The sequence below is a fragment of the Harpia harpyja genome, chromosome 13, assembly GCF_026419915.1.
Source record: "Harpia harpyja isolate bHarHar1 chromosome 13, bHarHar1 primary haplotype, whole genome shotgun sequence".
In the NCBI taxonomy this organism is placed as follows: Eukaryota; Metazoa; Chordata; class Aves; order Accipitriformes; family Accipitridae; genus Harpia; species Harpia harpyja.
In genome coordinates, this window is record NC_068952.1 from 16864298 (window position 1) to 16885787 (window position 21490).

At 42.8% G+C, this 21490-nt stretch overlaps 1 protein-coding gene across 1 annotated transcript in view; it reads left to right on the forward strand.

Moving 5' to 3' along the window:
- The first annotated feature begins 6599 nt into the window (after positions 1 to 6599).
- The window catches only part of PRKCE (protein kinase C epsilon), a 320579-nt gene continuing 305688 nt past the window's right edge, over positions 6600 to 21490 (forward strand). Inside the window, exon 1 of the mRNA XM_052806142.1 lies at positions 6600 to 6974. Within this exon, the coding sequence (XP_052662102.1) occupies positions 6627 to 6974 (348 nt within the window). The 5' untranslated portion in view covers positions 6600 to 6626. The remainder of the gene's footprint in view (positions 6975 to 21490) is intronic.

Consider the following 21490-nt stretch of genomic DNA (forward strand, 5'->3'; position numbering starts at 1 on the left):
TTACACATAGCAAGGACAATATAATCATTGAGTCTGAATATCAACAGACTCCTATTATAGTCCTGAGCAATATCAGTTAACTGCAAGTTTCCCTGCCTGAGAAACCTGTTGTAAATTCTCAAGATGAGGGCTGACAAACCAAGAACAGATCAGATCTGGGTTTTACCCTTCACAAGTTTCCAGCAACTCCATGTCTAGAATAGCAACAATCCTGCAAATGGCAAACTCAGAGTGAATTCTGCCAGCAAGGAAAGCTACATACGCAAAGGCTGAGAGGATACACGTACTAGACCAAGTGGAAGCCAATTTATACATTTGGTGTGCATTTCCAGTATAGCAATGCCACTGTATTTTACCAGAGAGATGTACAGTGCTGAAATTTTTTATATCAGTGTAATAAAATCACCATCTACAAGCAAGAAAATAATAAAAAAACCCCACAATGGTGAGAGTCCCTGGCATAGCTGTGTTTGTCTGGGACCATACCACTCTACAGCCCTGCCTAACGGAGCCAGAAATCTCTAGCCTAGATGTGACCTAAGCATATGTTCTGTAACTGGTGATATGTTTTTGTAGCACATGCAGATATGATTAAACTGACTGTAAGCTGCCTAGCTTACATAAGAACTGCTAGGAAGGTATGATATCATGGGTTTTGGTATTGGCTAGCAAACCAGGTGCATACCTGAAATCAGGCTGGCTAGTAGATGCTGCACTGAAGTCACCGTGCTACTGTCTGCCAGAACCAGGTACCCTAAAGCTGCAAATCCTGCAGTCCCACATCAGTTGCAATGCAGCTGTATTCCAAGAGATTTATTCCCAATGAAAGCTAACAACTGGGGTAGTGTTCAGTATGTTCTTTAAAAAGAGGCTGGAAAGAGTACCAAAAGTATAATTAAACTAGAGAGAGTTGGAGAGCTAATTAATCACACATTGACAAGATCTCTTCTGCTGAGACAGTTCACAGAGAACATTAGGAGTGCCTTAAGTAACTTTCTCAGGTACATGCTTTGCGAGTGACGAATAAATTAGTAGGAAATTGGCTGGACACAAGGGAAACCTTGGAATAGAGTTGGAGGTTGGACCAAGCTCAATGAGACTGGGCTTTTTCTCCATCTTTAGAGAAGATGAATTAGCTATTGGTATACCCTAAAGATCGTTTGCAGCATGACAGGAGAGAAAATACTCAAGGATGCTTTTTTCATAACCGTGTGTCCAAAATTAGATCTCTAAATAACAATTTGACTTTCAAAGATAGTCAGCATTCACCAGCAGTCTTTGATTTCTTGCCAGGAAGGGACTGATCCCACTAACACTCAACTACTGCACTTGTATAAGCATATCCATTAAGTTCAAAGGAATTCAGTGGATGTATTCATACTAGTGAACATCTTCACATACGTGATGCTTGGAATATGTTCATGTCTGGTGTGGATTCAGAGCCAAAGTTCCTCAAATTTCGCAACGTTTATAACTTGGGTTCTGGCTTTTATTTCATTTTTTACGCAAAGTTGTTTCTGAAAATCTCCCCTGTATGCAAGCCTGTGTTATTCCTTGTGCATCTGTTTAGTATAACTTAAGAAATGATGCTCCTTTTAAAAATAAAACAACACAAAATCTCCTCTCGTTCTTTCATATTGCTGTACTTGGAAAATCCTGAAAACTTGCTGACATTTCTCCAAGGTTTAAGCAGTTCCTCAGGAAAGCACTAGAAACAGATATAACCATTAGTTTTATAAAGACTCAGCCAGATATATTCCCGGGCCACTGGGACCGAAAAAAAAAAAAAAAATCCTCTTGAAAATCCAGTCAAACTATCTATCAGCCTTGGGCAAGCACACCTCAGAAGCAGTTGCAATAGTGGCTGCAGTAATTGAATAAAGCCTCTTGCGAGTTCTGGTCGGACTTGACACACTCCCTCCACCAGATAGTGCTGTTTCTCCACAGAGCTATTGAGGATTCACAGGCCAGGGAAAGGTCAGGGGCTGACTCGAGGTAACAGACTGCCTGCAGCTTGCTCGTCCCTTCCTGCCACTGCCACTGCCACTGCCACTCTGCGTGAAACAGGGGAGGTGCAGCCTGAGAGCGATTTGCGGGAGTAAAACCGTGTCTTGGAAGGCTGCAGATGACTGTGTGCTGGTGTTGCCATCGTTGCTATCTGTTACCAGTTTGATGTAGTCTCTTTCCTGAAGTAAGAATGCAAATAGAAGCTGATGCAAATAGGCTGTGCTTTTATGATCTCTAGCAGGTCTTTTCCTTACAGCTTTACAGGACACCCTAACCGTGCAGTGGCCTGTCAAGTAATCAGTTGGACTGAGGCAACACTAATGAAAAATCAAAACACCAACCTGCAGACGCTCCCGCAGGTGAGCAGCGTACACCAGGAGCAGTCCAGACACAAAGCTACGTGCGGTTTGGTCTCAGAGTGCTAAGCAGAGGGACTTCTACCTGCAAAAGTTACTTCTGGGGAGTAGATAGATCTCCTTAACCAGTCCTGAGTCTGTGTACCCTGTAGGCCCTCTGTGTCCTTTTTAAAAAACACAGCTGGGAAGAATACCTAAAACATAACTAAACTGCAGGGCATGGTTTACTACTCTGCGGTAGCCTTTGTAACAGAGTACAGAAATGCATCTAGAGTGTTTCTTATTACCCTTCCGCAGGAGAAATATTGCATGTGCTGTATATTCCTTTCCTGACCGCCCTGTGAGAAATAGAAGGAATAGCATTTGCTCTTTAACTCTTAAAGAACCAAACCCTTCCAAATGCACAGCAAGAGAACAGAGAAAAAATCCAAGCAAACAAGTATTTAAAAACTTTCAAGTGGAAAATGGTACTTACAGTTGGAATGTTCTTTGCTGTCTGTTACTTAGAGTTTTTGAGACCACTGAGCCAATTTTTCAGATGAACTGCAGGAAGCGTTGTAATGTTGCTCAATGTACCCAAATTACTGGATTTTAAGAACATTGTTCTGGGGTCTTCTGGTAAGTTAAAAAGTGCTTAGTGTCAAAAGTTCAGTCTTGACATAAACATGCTTTCCCAAAGTATAGTTAAAAAAATAAAATATACAAATAAATGAAAACTGTGCACGGTATGTGTATTTTCCTAAGCACCATAAGGCTGGAGCTGTCTGATCCTAAGTGAGCTTGTAAATCCTTATTCATGCAGACAGCCTTAGGAAAAATGATTTGTGAAACCAAACCTTAGCTTACTTCAGCGCATGGAAGAGTACAGATGGCTCAAATTAGGTATCAGAACCTAGCTATGTATGCAGTATATTATATATGTAGTTAGCCAAATATAAGGTTTATTTATAGTATTTTTTATGCTGTGTTAGTCTCATCTGTGTTTATTCAGACTTTCGTAATATGCATGTGTGATCTCACAGAGATGCTAGGTCATTAAACTCACCATGGAGACTGTGTTTACTTAAATCTTACCTTGGGCATTTGGAATACATGTAGTTGCAGGTCCCTTAAAAATAAACAGAAAAAATTAAACTGTGTACTAGTTTGGCTTTTATGTTTTCCAATATCTAAGGAAATGGAGCATATTGTTTACATTGCCGTTATTGAGAAACAACACAAACACATCCAGAGGAAGATTTAATTAGAGCGTTCTTTCTGACACACTAAATATAAGACCACATAGCTTAATAAATGGTACTGTACGTGCTAGGTTGTGAATGGGAGTGGGAGGAAAGGAGTAGGTGATTCTTGTATTTCGTGTGCGGCCTGCGAGTATGGTCCTTTACAGAAATAACGCAATGGATGTATCACAGCTGCTGTGAGCCCAGGAAAGTCTGAATTGTGAAGGCAGATATTTCCCATAATTAGCTCCATATCACAGCTTTGTATCAAGCAATTCTGCTTGGGGATTGTCAAGATGAAAATGAACATGGAGATTTTTACTGTACTTCCATTTTAACTAGTAGATTAAGTGGCAACGGGCACCAAAAAGTCTTTCTTCCATTAACGTGAATGCTCTCATGACCCTTAGGCTTCATTAGTACCGTCTCTTCTATCTGGAAACTACTCTGGAAGCACAGATACTGGAGCTATTTCATCAGCTCCAAATATAACACCTGCCTCCTGAGCCATTACCTGTAGAAATCCATAATTATCTGTTTTTTACTCTCCAGTCAGGAATATCAGGTCTGGATCAAGGACTGGGTGCTCATCTTTTATATCCTCACTCAACTGGATCCAGGCAACCGAGTTTCTCCTTTTTACATTGGCTGAATCTTTGAAGCACCCCAGATGCCCCCCGGGGTGCCAGTGCTGGCCCTTGGTTTCTCTTGTGATAATACAGTGAATTCAAACCCCACCGAGGGGCAAAGTCCATCCCTTTTCCAATGACTTCCTCACAAAAGACTGGCAAGATCAGTAACTAAAAATAAATAAGGCAGTAATAATTTACACCAAAGGAAACCATCTAGGCCCCGAGTACGTTTGTTCTGAGGAAGAGAAAGCCAGGCTGCACAGTTTCCCAGTTATTTAACACGGTATTTGGTACCACGGTAATGACAATGACTGGAATCCTACACGAGGTGTAGATAACGTTCAATAACATAGTAAGTACAGCCTTCTGCCCTTTCAGAAGGCTTTTTTTCCCTTTTCAGTACCCTTGCAGGGCAGTGGCGACTGCCTCCCGGCGGTGTCCCCTCCTCGGCGCCAGCTCCGAGCCAGGGGCAGCGGGGAAGCGCTGGGCGCCGAGGGGCTGAGCTGGGGCAGGCACAGGCCGGCTCCGCCGGGCCAGGTGAGACGCAGCAAACAAAGGGGCTGGCAGCGACCCACCGCCGCGGGGAGACGGCCGTTCCAGAGGCGCTTTCTGCCGGGCCGGGCAGGGCCGGCACCCCCTGGCAGCCTCTGCCGGCCGGGGGAAGGGCGGCCGCGGGCCGGGCCGGGCCGGGCCGGGCCGGGCCGGGCCGGGCGGGGCGGGCGCCGGGAGTCTGCTTCCCCTGGCGGCGGACGGCACTTCCCGGCGCTCGCACACCGCGGGAAACTCTTCCTCCGGCCCGGCCCCCGCTGACGTAGCGGTGTCTCTGCCGCCGCGGCGGCGGCCGGGGGCCGCGGCGGGGGGGGGGAGGCGGAGCGGTTGGCGGCGCGGGCCGGGGCTTGGCGCTGTCAGGCGGCGGTGCCGGGGCGGCGGGGGGAGCGGCGGGCGCGTTGCCCGTCAGGCGCGGGCCGGGGCGCGGCAGAGGGGTCCCGGGGGCGGCGGTGTCACGGGAGAGGAGAGCGAGCGGGCGGAAAGCCCTGCGGGAAGGGGCGTCCGCCGGCCGGCCCCGCGGCGCCAGAAGCGCCCGGCGTGGTGGAAGTCGCCGTGGCGGTAACGGCAGCGCCGCGCGGCGGCCGGGGGCAGGATCTCCGTGACCAAGCGCGTTAATAAAAGCGGCCGTGGGGCGGGGGGGAGGGGGGGGAAGGCGGCCGGGGGTGGTTTTTCCAGGCGTGTTTCCCCGCTTTATGCTGTGAGGAGGGAGGAGGCCGGGGAGGGGGGAGGCAGAGGCCCCCGCGGAAAGCCGCCCGGCGGGCGCGGCGAGGGCGGCCCACGGGAGTCACGGCCCCCGGCGCGTTTTCCCGGCTGGCGGCGGCCGCATTACTCCCCCCACAGGCAAAACTTTGTGCACCCGCGCGCGCACTCACACTCACACACACACGCACGCACACACAGACGGGGCTGCCTCCGCACGCTCGCACCACACACGCTCGCACACGCGCGCACACACACGCACACACACACTGACGTCTTTTGCGCATTTCCTGCACTGGAGCGAGCGGCGGAGCGGCACCGGCAGGCGGGCTGGGGCTGCGCGCGGCGCGGAGCGGAGGGAAGCGGCCGGCGGCGGGCGGGCGCGGGGCGGGAGGCGGCGGCGGCGGCTCTGCCCATCGCCAGGGCGGCGGCCGCCCAGCCGGAGCCTGCCGAGACCCGCGCGGCCCGCTCCGCTGCCGTCGCCCCCCATGCGCGGGGGTCGCTCCGCTGGGTCCTCGGCCTTGGCGGCGGCGGCGGAGGGGGAGGAGGCGGCACAGGACGGGCGGCTCGGGGCTCCGGCGCGGATGGAAGGTCCCCGGGTGGATGTTTGCTGAGCGGAGGCTGTGCAGTAGGCAGGGCTGGTGGGTCGGCCGGTGTTTCTGATTTGTGCGTGTGGGTGCGTGTGTGTGTGTGTGTGTGTGTATGCGTGTGTGTGTATTGTTGTGCGGCGCACGGGCAGGACTGGCGTGTGCAGGAGCCTGGGATCGCGGCTCTGCCTCCTGTGCAAAGTCTGATCCAGGATTATGGTCTAGGTGAAGGGAGAAGGCTCTTGCTCACTCCAAGGATTGGTTATGCTCGGGTTTTGATTGCGTTCGGGGGTTTCTGCAGCCGCGGACGCCTCCCCCTCCCCGGCGGCCCCCCTCCCTTGTTTTCCGTTAGAAACACGGGCAAGAAAATAAATGTATTCACTGGGTGTCGCAAGAGCAAAGGCTAAGTAATCAGAGGTAACAGAAGCAGCAAGGCGAAGAGACCTGCACTGTATCCTTCTCCCCCACTCCCAGACCTGCCCTCCTATTTATTGGCGAGACCTCCCTCCCTCCCTCTCCGTGCGACTGCGTCCTGCGAGTGTTTAATCCCGGGAAAAGTGCAGCCGTCCAGCCATGGTGGTTTTCAATGGCTTGCTGAAAATCAAGATCTGTGAGGCGGTGAATCTGAAACCCACGGCGTGGTCGCTGAGGCATGCGGTGGGTCCCAGGCCGCAGACCTTTTTGCTGGACCCTTACATAGCCCTCAATGTGGACGACTCCAGGATCGGGCAGACCTCAACCAAGCAAAAGACCAACAGTCCTGCTTGGAACGATGAATTTGTCACCGACGTTTGTAATGGCAGGAAGATAGAGATGGCTGTTTTCCATGATGCCCCCATTGGGTACGATGATTTTGTGGCTAACTGCACTATACAGTTTGAGGACTTGCTGCAGAATGGGAGCCGCCACTTCGAGGACTGGGTGAGTGTTCGCGCTGTAGATACATACATGTACATATGATTTTCAGTGGCATGGCTCTGGATGCAACATCTGTCTTGCAGAGCTAGGTTACCAAGGGCATGTAATGGCTCTGAAGGCTTTTCATTATTTCCACGCTTTGTTATACTCAGATAGTCATGGTTACTGTGTATCTAATGCATGTGGTCTACAGGCAAGGGAGAAAAGAAAAATATGCTGAATCTAAGGAAGAGATGTATAATTACCAGTTCAGTTTCTGAAATTACATTACATAAATACAACTCTAGTTATCTTACTGTGTTTGAAAAACCCCAACCAAATGCATCCATACAGAACATTACCGCAAAACCCAGATCCAGCACTTAGACCGAGTTCATCATTGCCGTGTGAATACTCTTGGTCAGCCTGGCATTGACAAGCCTTAAAAATCCAGACCTGACCTCTGATACGAGACACTTCGGGGTCTTCATGTCACTTGAAAGCTCACTGCATCAACACTTATGCTCCTCCTTCCCTCCCCCAGATGATCTACACCTTTATGTGTAGAGCTAGTGCAGTGCTGCTTCAAATGCCTGAAACTGATAAAAGGGTCCTGGTGGATTTTGGCCCCAACCAGATAAATTCTGTTGCCTTTATACACAACGTGTCTAACAGTTTCTAAGGTGTCTTAAAGACCCAGAAGCTAACATGCCTCAGTCAGAGTACAAAAAACCTGGAAAATCCTTGGTCTGACATTCTCAGGTACTGTGATTTAACATGGAAAAATGAAACAAACAAAAAAAGAAACACAGGAAACGTGAATATGCACATTTCGCATTTCTGCAATTAAACAGTTAAATGGTATATCTTTTAAATAAGATGTATAATAAAACAATAGTAACCATCTTCTCATTTTAAATGTGCCCTGCTTGACCAGCTCTCTGAAATGTGTATGCTCATCTTTTTGTGTATTTATTTGTTATGGTCAAGGATACTAGGCAGGGCAATATTTCTTTGGCAAACAGACAAAGAACCCAGGACCACAGTAAAAATAGCGAGAGTTAATAGCTCTGAGTTTCATGTATTCTTTGGGGCTTCTTTACTTAATGCAGTGGTATAAAGAGATGTCAGAATGATGGAAAGGCATGAAAGAATTAGGCTCTATTTATGCTGATGAAGAGCTGCATAACTTTCCTGTTAAAACTTTTATCTTTACAACTTTAAAATATTTTTCACCTCTGCTACATATATTACATCATGATAATTAGGATCTAGATCATTCTGATGCTCTATAAAAGCTACACATTAGTAAGCTCAGATGGCAAAACTGGGTGATAGACAGAGGCAAAATAGCCAAATCGGGAAAAGACAAATGCAGCAGTATTGCAGATGTGCTTTACCTGGATTGAATGATAATCAAGTTGTGGCTTTCCTGAAATCAGAGGGAGTTTCATCTTTGAGACCAATGGGATACGGGTGTTATCACAGGTTTTTAGTGAAAGAATAATAATTTTGTATTTTCTTTTTGCGTGTGGTACATGTTGTGAGTTTGTTGCCAAATCTGCAAGGACCTTGCAGGTTGCAGATGCCAAGTTTGAGTTTTGGTGGGGCTGGTGTGCTGGGGTACATCCTGGCTCTGATTTTTAAGGTGAACTCAAACATCTGAACACATTCCCTAGATAAACAGTGGAACTGAACAGATTGAGGGCCATTGTAAATATGATTTGGTAGGAACTACTTAGCTGAATCAGATAAATGCTGTGTTTTATTGCACCAGGATTCATTGCTGTCCAGCATTCACTGGGTGGGAGGAGATGAGGGAGTGACTAGGCTTGCTGTCTGTCGATGTGACAGAATTGAGGACATGGCAGTGGATCATAACTGGTCAGCTCAATATAATGCAGCTTCTGAAGCATTGCTTACCTCATTTGGTGTTGTAAATCCTCACAGTTTGGATTGTGTTTGTGCAGTACGTATAATACACAGCGTATACCACCCTCCCTGTATCACAGAATTGGTGTGGAGGCAAGTATTTATAGGATTGTGCTTTACCCTTTCCAAAATCTGCCCGTTTACTGAACGTGTAACTGTAATTGTAATACCGAGTGCATTTATTGAATTGTTAATAGATAGGGACCTTCAGAGAACTGGCTCTTACAAAATCACATTGGTTTTTTGTCTGATTTCACTAAGTTAAAATAAGGCTTGTGGCCATGACATCTCTATAGAGTCCATAGTGAAGTAAATAGATTTATTGGCATCTTCATCAGTGTGTGGAGTCTATATTAAAACCTGAAAAAGAGAAGTCATCTATGAAATGAACGGGTTTCACAGTACAAGGAAGGTGCACGTGGCCTAAACCAAGGTTAGAGTAAGACCTGCTGGTACGATGCAGTAAGTTTCTTCTGTTTAATAAGAGGACTAATTCCTTCATTTCACTCTGGGCATTTAAGGCAGATATTTTTGTAGTGCTCTTTCCCAACTTTGTAACAAGCAAATTAAAAGCAGCAGTCACAGGAACCTGTTCCTCCTTACTGTCTGAAATATCGAATAAATGCAACCTAAGAAACTCTCTTGGAGACTGGAAGGTCACCTTATGCCATTCTGAGGGTTGCCCTTTAAGCAGTCCTGAGAGTTTGAACTGGCTTCCGCATGCTTGTTGAGTGTGTTCGGTGTAATTGCACTGCTGCCCCTCTTTACCTTCAGAATGATGCAACAGTTTTTGCAGGACTGGACTGTCACTATTTAAACAGGTTTGAGAAAATGCTCATGTGCTGAGAACAGCTCTTGTCAATATATTAATAGCTTTAATGCTTTCGATCTCGTATAATGCAGCATGTATTTTTGTAAGGAAATTTCAATATTTGTAGTATCTGCACTAGGGTCAAGGTTACGTCACTTATCCTGTAATATATTTCTAGGTTCTTGTCAGAAGTCCAAAATGCAAAAAAGACTTGCAAAGAAATAGTGTTCTTTTTTTTTTTTCCCCTAAAAAGAAACTTTCTCTCTTTAGCCAGCTCACCTACTTTGATTGGTTTTTGCCATTGTGCAAATCCTTGTATTTTTTCCTAAGAGATGAGTTTTTTAGGAAAATACTGGGTATTTTTCTCACTGTTAAGCCTGTGCTATATACTGATGCCATGGTTACAGTGGAAACACGGATGATAAACAAGTACAAAGCTTGAAATCATGATAGCATCTATTGTATTAGGACAAGTCAGATAAATATGCAACATTCTGGTTCCTTTTATCTACAGAGTATTCAGCAGTTGTAAAAATTATTTTTAACCTTATGATATGTATACTCCCTGAATATATATATTAAAAAAATCAAAGTTGTGGCCTAAACCAGTGGTTCAGATTTTACTGGATGGAAGCTTTTAAACAAAATATATATACTTTTTTTTTTTTAATGATCAATGTAAAATATTTGTTTGGGTTTCTAGAAAAGGTATAGTGACAATTAAAAAGATGGCTGCTTTTCCAGTGGTGCATCAATACAGACATAGCACGGTAAAAGTGTCAGTTTTGCAGATTTTTTCAGTCATGGCTACACTGCAGTTTTAAAGAGAGCTTTGGATTTACGACATTACAGGCTTTTCTGTAAGCGCATAAAATGTTATACAGAATGGCATAGAGTATTCGAGAGAATGTTGGTGAACTTACACTTTGAAAAATATGAAATACAGAACAATAAACAACTTGCAAATTCTGATTGAAAAACAAACTAGTAACATGAAAGCTGTGGCTATATTTCTGTTTGAGTTAGGTTATTCAGGTAATAATAAAGTATGTCTTTATCTAGCCTTCTCACATCTGGCATATGTAAATATTGCACTTGAGTTGGTAATGCAGCTACATTTTAATCAGTAGAATTGAGATCAGGAAGGAGAATTCCGTTGATATTTAGCCTTGTGGTTACACTCCTGTGAATTAGCACAATCAATGTTTATGTGTTTGGATGATTGGTAGTCTGGGTTCTGAGTTCAAGTCCACTTTCCAGAGTTGACAATAGATGAAATCAGTGTGATTGGACCTATGCCAAAGACACCATCTAAGGGTCTTAGCCATTAGCCTGGCTGTACACGAGAAAACCTATTGAGTCGTCCTAAGAAATCCATTCGCAGGCAGAGTAGCAGGACTCATTAAATCAGTTCAGGACATCACAACATTTAGCAAGAAAAACCTCTATTTCCACTGAAAATATTTTACAGCTATATTTAGGTTAATGAAACAAGTTTAATTTTCTGTTGTCTTAAAAAAATCCCTAACGCTGTCAGGAAAAAAATAAAACACAGGTTTCAGTGAGCTTTTCTTTGCTAATCCTAAATATCTTCCATACTGTTTTTTTTCTCTTCAGTGCTGCTTCTTAAGATCTAAATTTAAAACATTATACTTTTTTAAAAGCATCCCTTCATATTCCCATTTTATCAATGTGAAGTTAGTCATGCAACTGTGCCACCATTGCATAAAGCAAGTTTATTATGATTTAATATATCTCAATAACAAGTTGATGATGAGTTATGGGAAATGGCATGGGGAATAAGTACACTCTTCTACATACTTGTTGAACTGTTGAGTTACATATTTTTATGTAATGTTTATAGTGTACTATTGAGGAAGTTTTCCTATTGGAAAGACTAGGTCTTTAAGTTGCAGTCCATACAGTTAGACACCTAGTTTGACGGAGCTCTGAATGTCACCCAAAAGGCAACAGTGGGGAGTGGGGATTAAAATGCTTCTGAGTCCTTGGTGCTGTGAGCTGTCCATGGATGTGAGAACTGTCTCCTTCCAGCGCCTCTAATCTGAATTAACTGGGAAGACTACTTAGGTGCTTATCAGAGTTTTACTGGGTTTTGTTTGTTTGTTTGGGGTTTTGTTTTGGTTGGTTTTTTTTTTAAATGCCATTTCTGTTGCTGAAATCGGAACTCCTTTCAGTCAGCAGGTGATCTGTTGTAGGTGGCAGACAGAGAGTGGAATCGTCATCATTTTAGTGCAGGTCACCCTGCGCATTAACCTCTGCTTGTGCCATACACTACTGAAGGTTGGCATTGGGCTAGCAGAGTGTGACTGTAGCGTATTTTCATTTTTATTTTCATCTACTGCCTGAACTTATCTGTGCTGATGGTGTTGAAAGGCCTAGGATTTTGCTTGTGAAAGCTTTACATCTCATCTAAACTGCGGTTCATGGGCTGCTGAAAAGCATTGTTATCAGAAGAGTATTTGTTGAAATGAAAGGGAAATTGCTTTCCTGTTTGATAGGTTTCTGCATGACAAGGCTGTCACTGAGCAAGGTCTGTCAGGCTTGGGGGACAAGGGTGAGAGAGCTACAGGGGATCGGCAGGGTTTCACAGGGACTCAGTGTAATTGTGAGGGTGGGCGGTTGTCAGGAGAAGATGGGAGATTTTGGAGAGCGCTTTGTGCAGGTAGGGGTCTTCCTTGCCTTCTCCCCCAGCCTGTCTCCCTCCTGTGCCTCGTCTTTTCCCTCTCTGCTGGGGACGTGGTACAGTCACTACACAGGTCATCAACTATCTCGTATCAATCCTTTTCTACAGCTGCATAATCTACTCCTACTCCTTGCTGGAAATGTTCTCTCCTAACAGCTCCTGCTTACCTGCAGTGCTTAACAGCCTGCTGAGAAGCAATAGAGGGGGAAAAAGCTGCCTCCGCAATTGCTACTGCAGGGAGAGAGAAAGGGCAAAGTGGGGAAAGGAAGAGATGAGGCACGGAGAGAAACCCGGAGGAGGGTAACAAATAGTTGCTGCTACCCCACATACTCCAGCTGCCCTTTCGGCAAGAGCAGAAGGCTACACATGTAGGAGACAGGGATGAGCTGGCATAGGCAAATTGACTAGTTGAAGGCCGTATGGTGCTCACTGACCTGTTTTGTTTTTTTTTTTTTTTTGCCTGCCTCGCTCAGTGTATAGCTTTTGAAGTCTCACTTCAGACATGAAAAAAGTTGCTCAGGGCATGAAAAATGTGTAGTAGAGCATGCATGTCACTTAGCACTGAATTATCATACATGTAGGTCAGGATTTGATCCCATGACTAATCAGAATCTCGTCCTATTGTTGCTAATGCCAACACCTATACGAAGTTCCACATAGTGAAAGTAATTCTACTGAACTCTGTAGAATTATTTGTTAGAACAAATTTACCAGTAATAGAGTCCAGTTCATAGGTATTAATTCAAAGCTAGACGTTAAGAAATGTCTAAGCAGGGTGAAAACGATTCCTACACGTCCTTCTTGCACCAGTTTTTAGACAGTGCATATCATTATTCCAGCTCAGGTGGTTCCATAGACACTAAGCAGAACTTCACAGTTGTGAGTAAACCACTGATCTCACTGGGTTCGCTGGGTTCACTGGATTTCATGCAGGCATGTGTTTAAATTCTTTCCTCAATTGGTGCCTGTGTTCCAAGGGAAAACTGAGAATAACATTTAACAACATCCTTTACTTTTATTTTACTCTTACTGATTTATTATTCTTCTGCAAATCTTGCACATGCAAGCCTGGTTTCTGCTTTCCTCAGCCATCAAAACTAAATCTCTGCCCTCCCTGTCCAGAATTCTTTAAATACTGCCAAAATGAGTATTTGATTTAAGCTGGAATTGTAGGACTTGGCATCTAAGAGTGATTAGTTTCCACTCCCTAACTATACTTCCATTTAAATGAACTTTTTGCGGGTTTTCAAATTTTGAGGGGAGGCTGCAAATATGATTTGTAAAAAATTAGAGGTGAGGGCTTTTCTGCCTGGAATTGGCTGATTGAATTCAGTTCTGCTTTACCTGGTACTGTCTTAATCTCCTTTCTCTCACCCCAGTTATTAGACTGTAAGAGAAAGATATCTACAGTTCATGTTAAGAGAGATTTTGGAAACAATAAGGTATGCAAGTAATGGGAAATCTGTGGTCAGAGAGGACTGAGAAGAGACTTTCCCTCCATCCACATGGAAGAGTAGGAGTGGAACTATCTGGATATGGAATAAGATCAGAAGTCCAAAGACAGCTTGGAAAACTGCCCGTTTGCGGGGGGAACCAAACCAACCCTTTTGTCAAGCTAGACAAAGCAAGGTCTGAAGAATGGGGATATTTTGCGTGCCGTTTTGAGTCAAGCAAATTGTAGCAGTTACAGGGGTTTCTACCATTTGGGGGCAAAGTGGTCATTACAGAAGGCTGACAAAAAGTTTTAACCTTGTGTTTGTAAGCGACTGCTTTCCTATTTGGCAGGCAGTCACTAGAATATTTAAAAAGTGTATTCGGCAATATTAGTATGAAACTGCAACTGTAAAGCTAATAAATAATTCTAGAGATTGGGTAACTTTTGTGGCAGTTACGTACTTTGCACTGTATTTTAGTAAAGCAAAATGCAAATGAATATGATGTAAGAACATCTGCAGAATTATTATCTACTCTGATTATTACTCAGTCAGTAGCTTGAATTGCTAGTAAAGTTGATTTCTGAGTGTCCTCTCACTTACATTCCTCTAAGAGTTAAAAAATCTTAAATTATCATTGCTGTGATTTAACAGAAGCCAAGATTTCACATATTTCTGAATAGCACAGCGAAAAAACCTAGTGATATTGGCATGGTCCCATTAAATATAACAGGAGTTTTAACGTTTATTTTAGTGGAAGCAGTGTTAGAGAAATGCTACACAGTTCTGAGAGTTTTTCCCCCACTGGAGTCTGTAGGGCTTGAATTGTTGAAGAACAGAAGTAAAGAAACACCATTTCTTTTAGAATTAAAAAAGGCAAAGTTTGATTCCATTGGAGGCTTGCAGGCAGCCATTTCTGCCTTATATTGGCTAACTTGAGCTGATTTAATTGTTCCAGACAATAGAATCATTTTGGTTGTTTCTGTGCCCTGCTGGGCAGTTTCATCACAGGCAGGAACAAAAAAGCGTGAATAATGGCTAGATGTTACCAAATAAATTTCACGTCTTCATTGTTTGAACAGTGAGCCCCCATTGTATCTGTGTACCTTAAATGAAGAGTAGGCAAACTTAATACTTAGTGTTTCCAACTTAGTATCTTTCAGTACTTTACAGTATAAATATGTAAAAAGCCTCTTATCATGGGGAACCAGGGTTTCTTATGCATTTTAGAACTCTTCATTCTTCAGTACATTGGCCTTTGTAATGTCGTTAAAAATATATGGCTTTGTCAATGTTAATATTTATAAGTATCTTTAGATAGTGATGTGGTAGCAATGAAGCAGATGTAATGGTGGTGGAGACATGAAGGGAAGACTGATGCATACTCTGCACAGGTGATGAGGAAATGATTGGAATTGCTTTGCTTGCTTTCACAGATTAAGAGCCAGCAAGAGAGTAGTGTTTTCTGCTTCCTTGTTTTCTTTCAGTTTCCTCTTTATCATCTGTTCTGTCTTCATGCTGCCAATTCTCCATCTTTCTTTATCTGTTCTGGCTTCAAGATGGTCAAGAAATGATGGGGTGACCTTTACAGGATTGCATAAGATTTTGATGTTGGCAATGGTAGCAGGCTACGTGAATGAAATGTCCTGCTATAGGTCTCTACACAGACCTATTCCAAGTACAGTTTTCTTGCTGGGACCATATTTACTCATCGCATAAGTCTTTGCGGCATCTGTCAACTTGCCTTTATTTCAAGGTGAGATTGATCCATAGTCTTTGAAAATGATGTCAGAGAATGTGTTGGAAAAGGAAAGGCAAAAGATCACTCATGCTGCATCCACTTTGTTCTCTTTCCTACGTGGTTCTAGTTGGATTTATTGAGGAATCTTTTTTTTGTAATTTTTTTTCTTTTCCTCTTGAGTTTCTTTGCCTTTTCCTTCCTTGTAACCATTGGCACCTCTTGAACATTTGACCTCATGGCCCACTTCTTTTCTCCTTAATCCACTGCTTTCACCTTGTCCTCAAGTCCTGGCTGGCTGTTTTAACTTTTCCTTAATTTTTCTTGTTATTACTTCCTATATATCCATATTGCTGTTAGTCCTACCACTCCAACTCCTTCTCTCTTCTTGTCACACTGGTGGACCAGTGAGCTCTTCATGTCAGTAGGACTCAGAATCATCTTCAGTATCTGAAGCTCTATGGGATTTGCCCAGCCGCTGTCATCCAGAGCATGTCCCCACTGTGCTTCTCTGCAAGCAGCAGGGAACTAACTGATCAGACCGGTGGCTGTTGGAACAGTTATCTTCAATCAGAAGTGATGCACTGAGTTTCCAGTTAGTTACACTACAGAAGTGGTTGTAGGAAGAAGTGTAATATGGTAGCTTTGAACTTCAAGCAAAATGCTCTGGTTTTAGCAGAGTCAGTGAGATGTTGAAGGAACATGATCTGTCCCTGAAAACTGGATTATTCCAAGCAATGGAAACACTTTTGTAAAATTTTAGTTGGTACTGACTGTTGGGATTTTCAGGGACTCCTCATCACAGAAAATACCTAGTATTGTTTGGTATTTTTATTTTATATAAAGTGAAATTATGGTTTCTGTCTTCAAAAAACTATAGTCCAAGCACAAGTCAAAAAAGGCAGATTGGGGCAACCAAAAGAAATAATAGGAAAATGCTTACCAGTGTGAAAGGCTGAAGTGGTAGCTTAGCAGCAGCCTATCAACCGAGCTTTGCTTGGTGTCCCTAACTCAAAACCTCAAGGAGAGAGGCAATAGTGGAAATTTTGCTGGAAATGTTTGGAGATCCTGATGCTTTGCATGATGTGGTGTTTCTCTTCAAAGAGTTGACAGGTTTAGAGGGACAGCCCTTATGATCTAGTCCATGGTTCTCAAATTCCTAGTTATTTCTGAGTATCCCATATAGCTTTAAGAATATTTGGGATCATCCACTTTTAGGGAACTACAGGATTTTTCTGTATAATTCCATGAAAGCTAGTATTGACTGTATTATTACATTTGAGCTTTTTTTCCTTATCAGTAGCTGGGTTAGAGCACTACCAGTACAATAATCAAATACAGACACGATATATAGGGTTAATCTTATGTAATGATGTCACTGGGCTGTGATAAGCTTTGTTAAGTTTTATTCTCCACCTTTACTCTCTGTGCCAGCAAGTTCTCAGAGCCATGTCAAGGCTCTGAGAGGAGGAAAGAGGAAAGAACTTTTATTAACACCTCATACTGATTTTGTAGGAATGTTACCCATTGCATCAGAAGCAAGTGACAGTGCTTTTCACCTAAAGAGCAAAACCTTGTAGCTCTTTCTGATGACCTTTATGCAATACTTTGTTTATTTTTATATATATATCTGTGTAGTAAAGTCCATTACTTTAAAAAGAATATTGGTTTAGTGGTCATATTTAGGAGGTAGCTTTGCATGTGCATTTTTTATAAGGCCATGTAAAAGGTTTTAAAATACAAATTCAACTAAACTGATTTTAACAATGCCATGGTGCATTAACCTGGACACCATGACCCAGACAAGTTTCTATCTCTTTAGGTGCTCTTTCCTTGCCAGTTTACACTCATTCTTTGTGTCTGCTTTGCCCGTTCGTTGGAGGATGCCTTGGGTAGGGGTTATCATATTACTTTCTTGTATTTAGTAGGACTGTGGGATCCCAATCCTTTTTTGAAAGGTGTTCACTGTACAACAGTAGTATAGTGTAAAAAAAGAGATCAAGTACAGCTGACCGCCATTTCTCATAGCCCAGTGCAGTGCAAAAAGCAGACACTTTTCTGTATTAGTTTTGTTGGCAAGTAGATGTGTGAGTAAGCAAAAACCAATATACCTTAAACAAACACAAAAGAAGTTTAAGTCTGTAGTGTGTGTCATACACTAATGACTGGAGGGCAGACAAGGTGTAAGTTGTCTTGCACAGCAATTCAAAGCTGATGTTCCTATATTGACTTTAATGGGAATTTCTTTGAGTGGTGTCCCCTGTTGCTGAAACTATTGAGAGTACGTGTATCATTTAGTTGCATACATAGTGATTCCTCTGTGCTACTAGCTGAGTTAGGGAGACCATCGATTGAATTCCTTATATGTTTAATATTGCACTTTATGTATTTCTCAGAATTGAGGCCTATTGTAAATTTTTCGGATATGTGGAAGTCCCATGAAGAATTTAGGCTCCTGATTCAGCAGTCTTTTGAAAGTGTTACCCAGCTGTCTTTTCATCAGTGATTATTTTTCAGTGTTTTATCTGTAGTAAGCTCAGCTTCTAAACTGTTTATGAATGAGTTTGTGAGTGCATTGTGAACTGCTTGTGAATGCATTGGTCAGAACTGTCAGTTCTGACCAATGAGCCTTCTCTTCAGTTTGGTACGTACGTATTTTCTCACATGTGGTATTGTTCGGAGTGTTTTTAAAGTAAAAAAACCAAACCCCAAAACAGGCCCCAAACCTTAACTTTTTGTTTTTTTCTGACTGATACTTCATTAACAAAACAACAGTAAATCATTGGGTATTTGAACAAATAAAATGAAACTGATCTCTAGCCTTGTTTGAATGTACTCTGGACATCAAACTGACAGGCTCTAACATGTTCCAACTGTTATATTTGGTTTAAAATGTGTGCACTCTCCAGCCAAGCACTGTTTTGCTGTATCAGTGTTATTAATACCCTAAAGCTTTCAAAATCCTTAGTGTAATCCAAAGTTTACAGTTTTTAAAATCAGGTTTAAAATAAGATGTGAAGCGTGAGGATGTCATTTTGTCTTTTATGCTGTTCCTGGAAGATGGAGGTCAAAAAAAGCATCTGACTGAAATGGAATGCAGGCAGAGTGAGAAATGGGGCAGCTCTGATGAAACCTCTTCTCCCTACAGCAGTCTCCCACTGGACTGTATGGGCTTCTTTTGTTTGGGACCTGGGCATAATTGTGGCAGTGATCAGTAAGACAAATTACAGGCCGAATGTTTTGTACAACTGCCAAAAAGTTGGCAGCTCTTCCAGCAACTGTCGATCAGCCCTGCACCCTATTTGCAGATTAGCAAGTAAAATATGCTTCCCAGCAGCAGTGTGCTGGTCTGCAGAACCCCTATATGTAAGCTTTATGCACGGTTAATCAACTTTATGATGCAAATAATGTGAAGTCTCGGAGACATTTTATGCAGCTATGAAAATGTACTTGATGCTAGTGATATCCCCGGTAAGACAGGAGTGAAGATTCAGGTGCTGAAACCACCTCGGAGCGTGGATGCATACATTCTGGCAGGGTGACAGTTTCGAATGTAGGAGTTATTACTTTCTCTTTGTTCACGCTCACAATGTGTTAGGCTGTGCAGAAAGAGAAAATTAATAGTTTCTTCCTGGAGGAGCTTACACTGTAAAATAAGAAAACTTATTATGTCACTTTTGGGTAGTAAGGTCATAAACCACAACATGAGATCTATAGAGGTTTTGGACCTGTGTATCAAGATAGAAGTGACATGCCAAAGCCATAGAAAATGCATAACAAAGTACAAGTCTATACTTTTCAGAACAGAATTATGCAAAAGAAATAAATAGTGTGTTATTGTAACTTTTACAAATGTATTTGATGGCCCTTGGGGAAGCAGTAGTTGTCTGAGTAGTTAAGGGAGAATGTTTTTATTCACGTGAGTCAGCAGAGAAAAAGGCTGAAGCTTATGTTGTGTGCCAAACCAAGGAACATGTAAGTAAGACAGACAGTCAACAAAGTGAAGCCACTTTGTAATAGACGAGATTGCACAAATAAGGAAGATCATATGTGCAGCAGGGTTTATTTAAATAATAGTTTCAAAATGTCAGAACAGGTCACAACATAAAAATGGCTGTCATCAGTATGGCTTGGTTTTCCTTAGTGTTTGTGGTAACAGGTGAGGTTGGTGAATTAATTTTCACAGTACACAAAGTGTTCCTGATCCTGATTAATTTATGGTCTGAAGTTTTAGGGAGCCGTGAGATAATGTGTAATAACTTTATCATAATCTTGCATGCTGTGAACTGGTCAGACAAGTTTTTACATACTTAGTTGTCCTGCATCTACTTGTGATATAACATGTTATCTCCTCTCTCTTCTGTAATTTTTGCCTTTATTTCTATTCACATAATTTCTTCAAACAAATGAGGATGTCAGTAATGGGAAATGATGGGATGGGCATTCACTCATAATTCAGGTATTAAATCTTCTTATAAAATGAATAGTCCAGCCTTTTATATCAGTGGTTCCAGAAAAGGCCTTTGTCTGCTTCAGATTGACATGTAGTGATACATAGATCTTATCTGTCTTAGGTAGTAATGAAAATCATTATAAAAATATCTGAGCCTGGAGAATTTTGAGCATAGTCATCTTCACAGCATTCCTAAGAGGAAGTGTAATGGATGGAGAAACTGTATTCCTCCATGTCACCCAGAAGTATGGCACAAGCATTATGGTTTTAATCTCAGAGTTTTGCAATGGAAGTATCAGTATCCTCATTTTTACAGAGGGCAGACTGGGGCTGAGACTTAGACTACTGCAATAAGGTTTCTGCCTGATACCTTTTAGATATCTATCTTTCTGTCTTGCAGCTTCTTCCTCATCTGTCAATCACTGTTCTTATTCTCCTTTTCTAAAAGAAGGATTCTTACCGTCACATTTCTGTTTCCTTCTTGTAGCATAGCTTTTGCAGGCTATTGAGTTTAGAATTTGGTTGGGTTTTTTTTTTTTCTGTTTTAATTCTGCAACCACTTTATTGTGCATCCTTCAGTTGTAGTGAACAAACAGAAATGCAGGGCCTCCAGCTTGCTGTGTTGTTGACACTGGAGCTTTCTCTGTAGAGGTATGGATCTATAAAACCAGGCTTCCAGACTGTCAAAGCAGAGTCAGTAGTTTGAAGCTGGGCTGCCTCTCTGGATGACTAGTTGGGGGCAGCACCAGCTTTACTGTTACAGTGAAAAAATTACCATGTGGAGGTATCCTGCATGCATGTACTTCGAGTGCCTCTGGTTTTGAGCCTACCTGTGTATGAATATACACAGGCTGTCAAAGGGGCTGAAGAGTTGGATGTTCAAATCCCTCTGAAATGTAGAATGAATTGTTTTCAGCACCTTTGAAAGTTGTCATCCTAACTCATGATTTTGTGTATCATTTATAATCCCATAACTGTAGTTAATACGGTAGAAGACAACAGCAGACAAAATGTAAAGTTGAAGTATGTGTTGTTTGGTTGTTCATGCACTAAGTTCAGAGGAAAGAGGACTTCCATTTGGGTCACTCATTTGAAGAAATGGAACATTTAATTTTCCATTTTTAGGGCCTTGTCTTTGTTACTAGCAGTAGAAAGGCTTAGGATGCTACAGCTGGAGTTGTGTAAGAGGGAGTAAGTGCAGCCGGTGTGTGCTGTGGAGCAGCTGTGCAGTGCAGCAAAGCCTGATAGCCCAACACCTGAGCATGTTTATAAAACAGATACAGTGAGATAGTGTTGGTGTTGCCTGCCTAGCAAACTACTAGCCTGTGGTTTACACAAGGCGGTTCCTGGTTTTGAAAAAGCCACAGAGTCACTACACCGGATGTGCAAACATGGCTTGGGGTTAACATGTTATGTACGCTTCAGGATTGATCCTGGGTGGGATAAATTTGGTGTGGATTATAGCAACT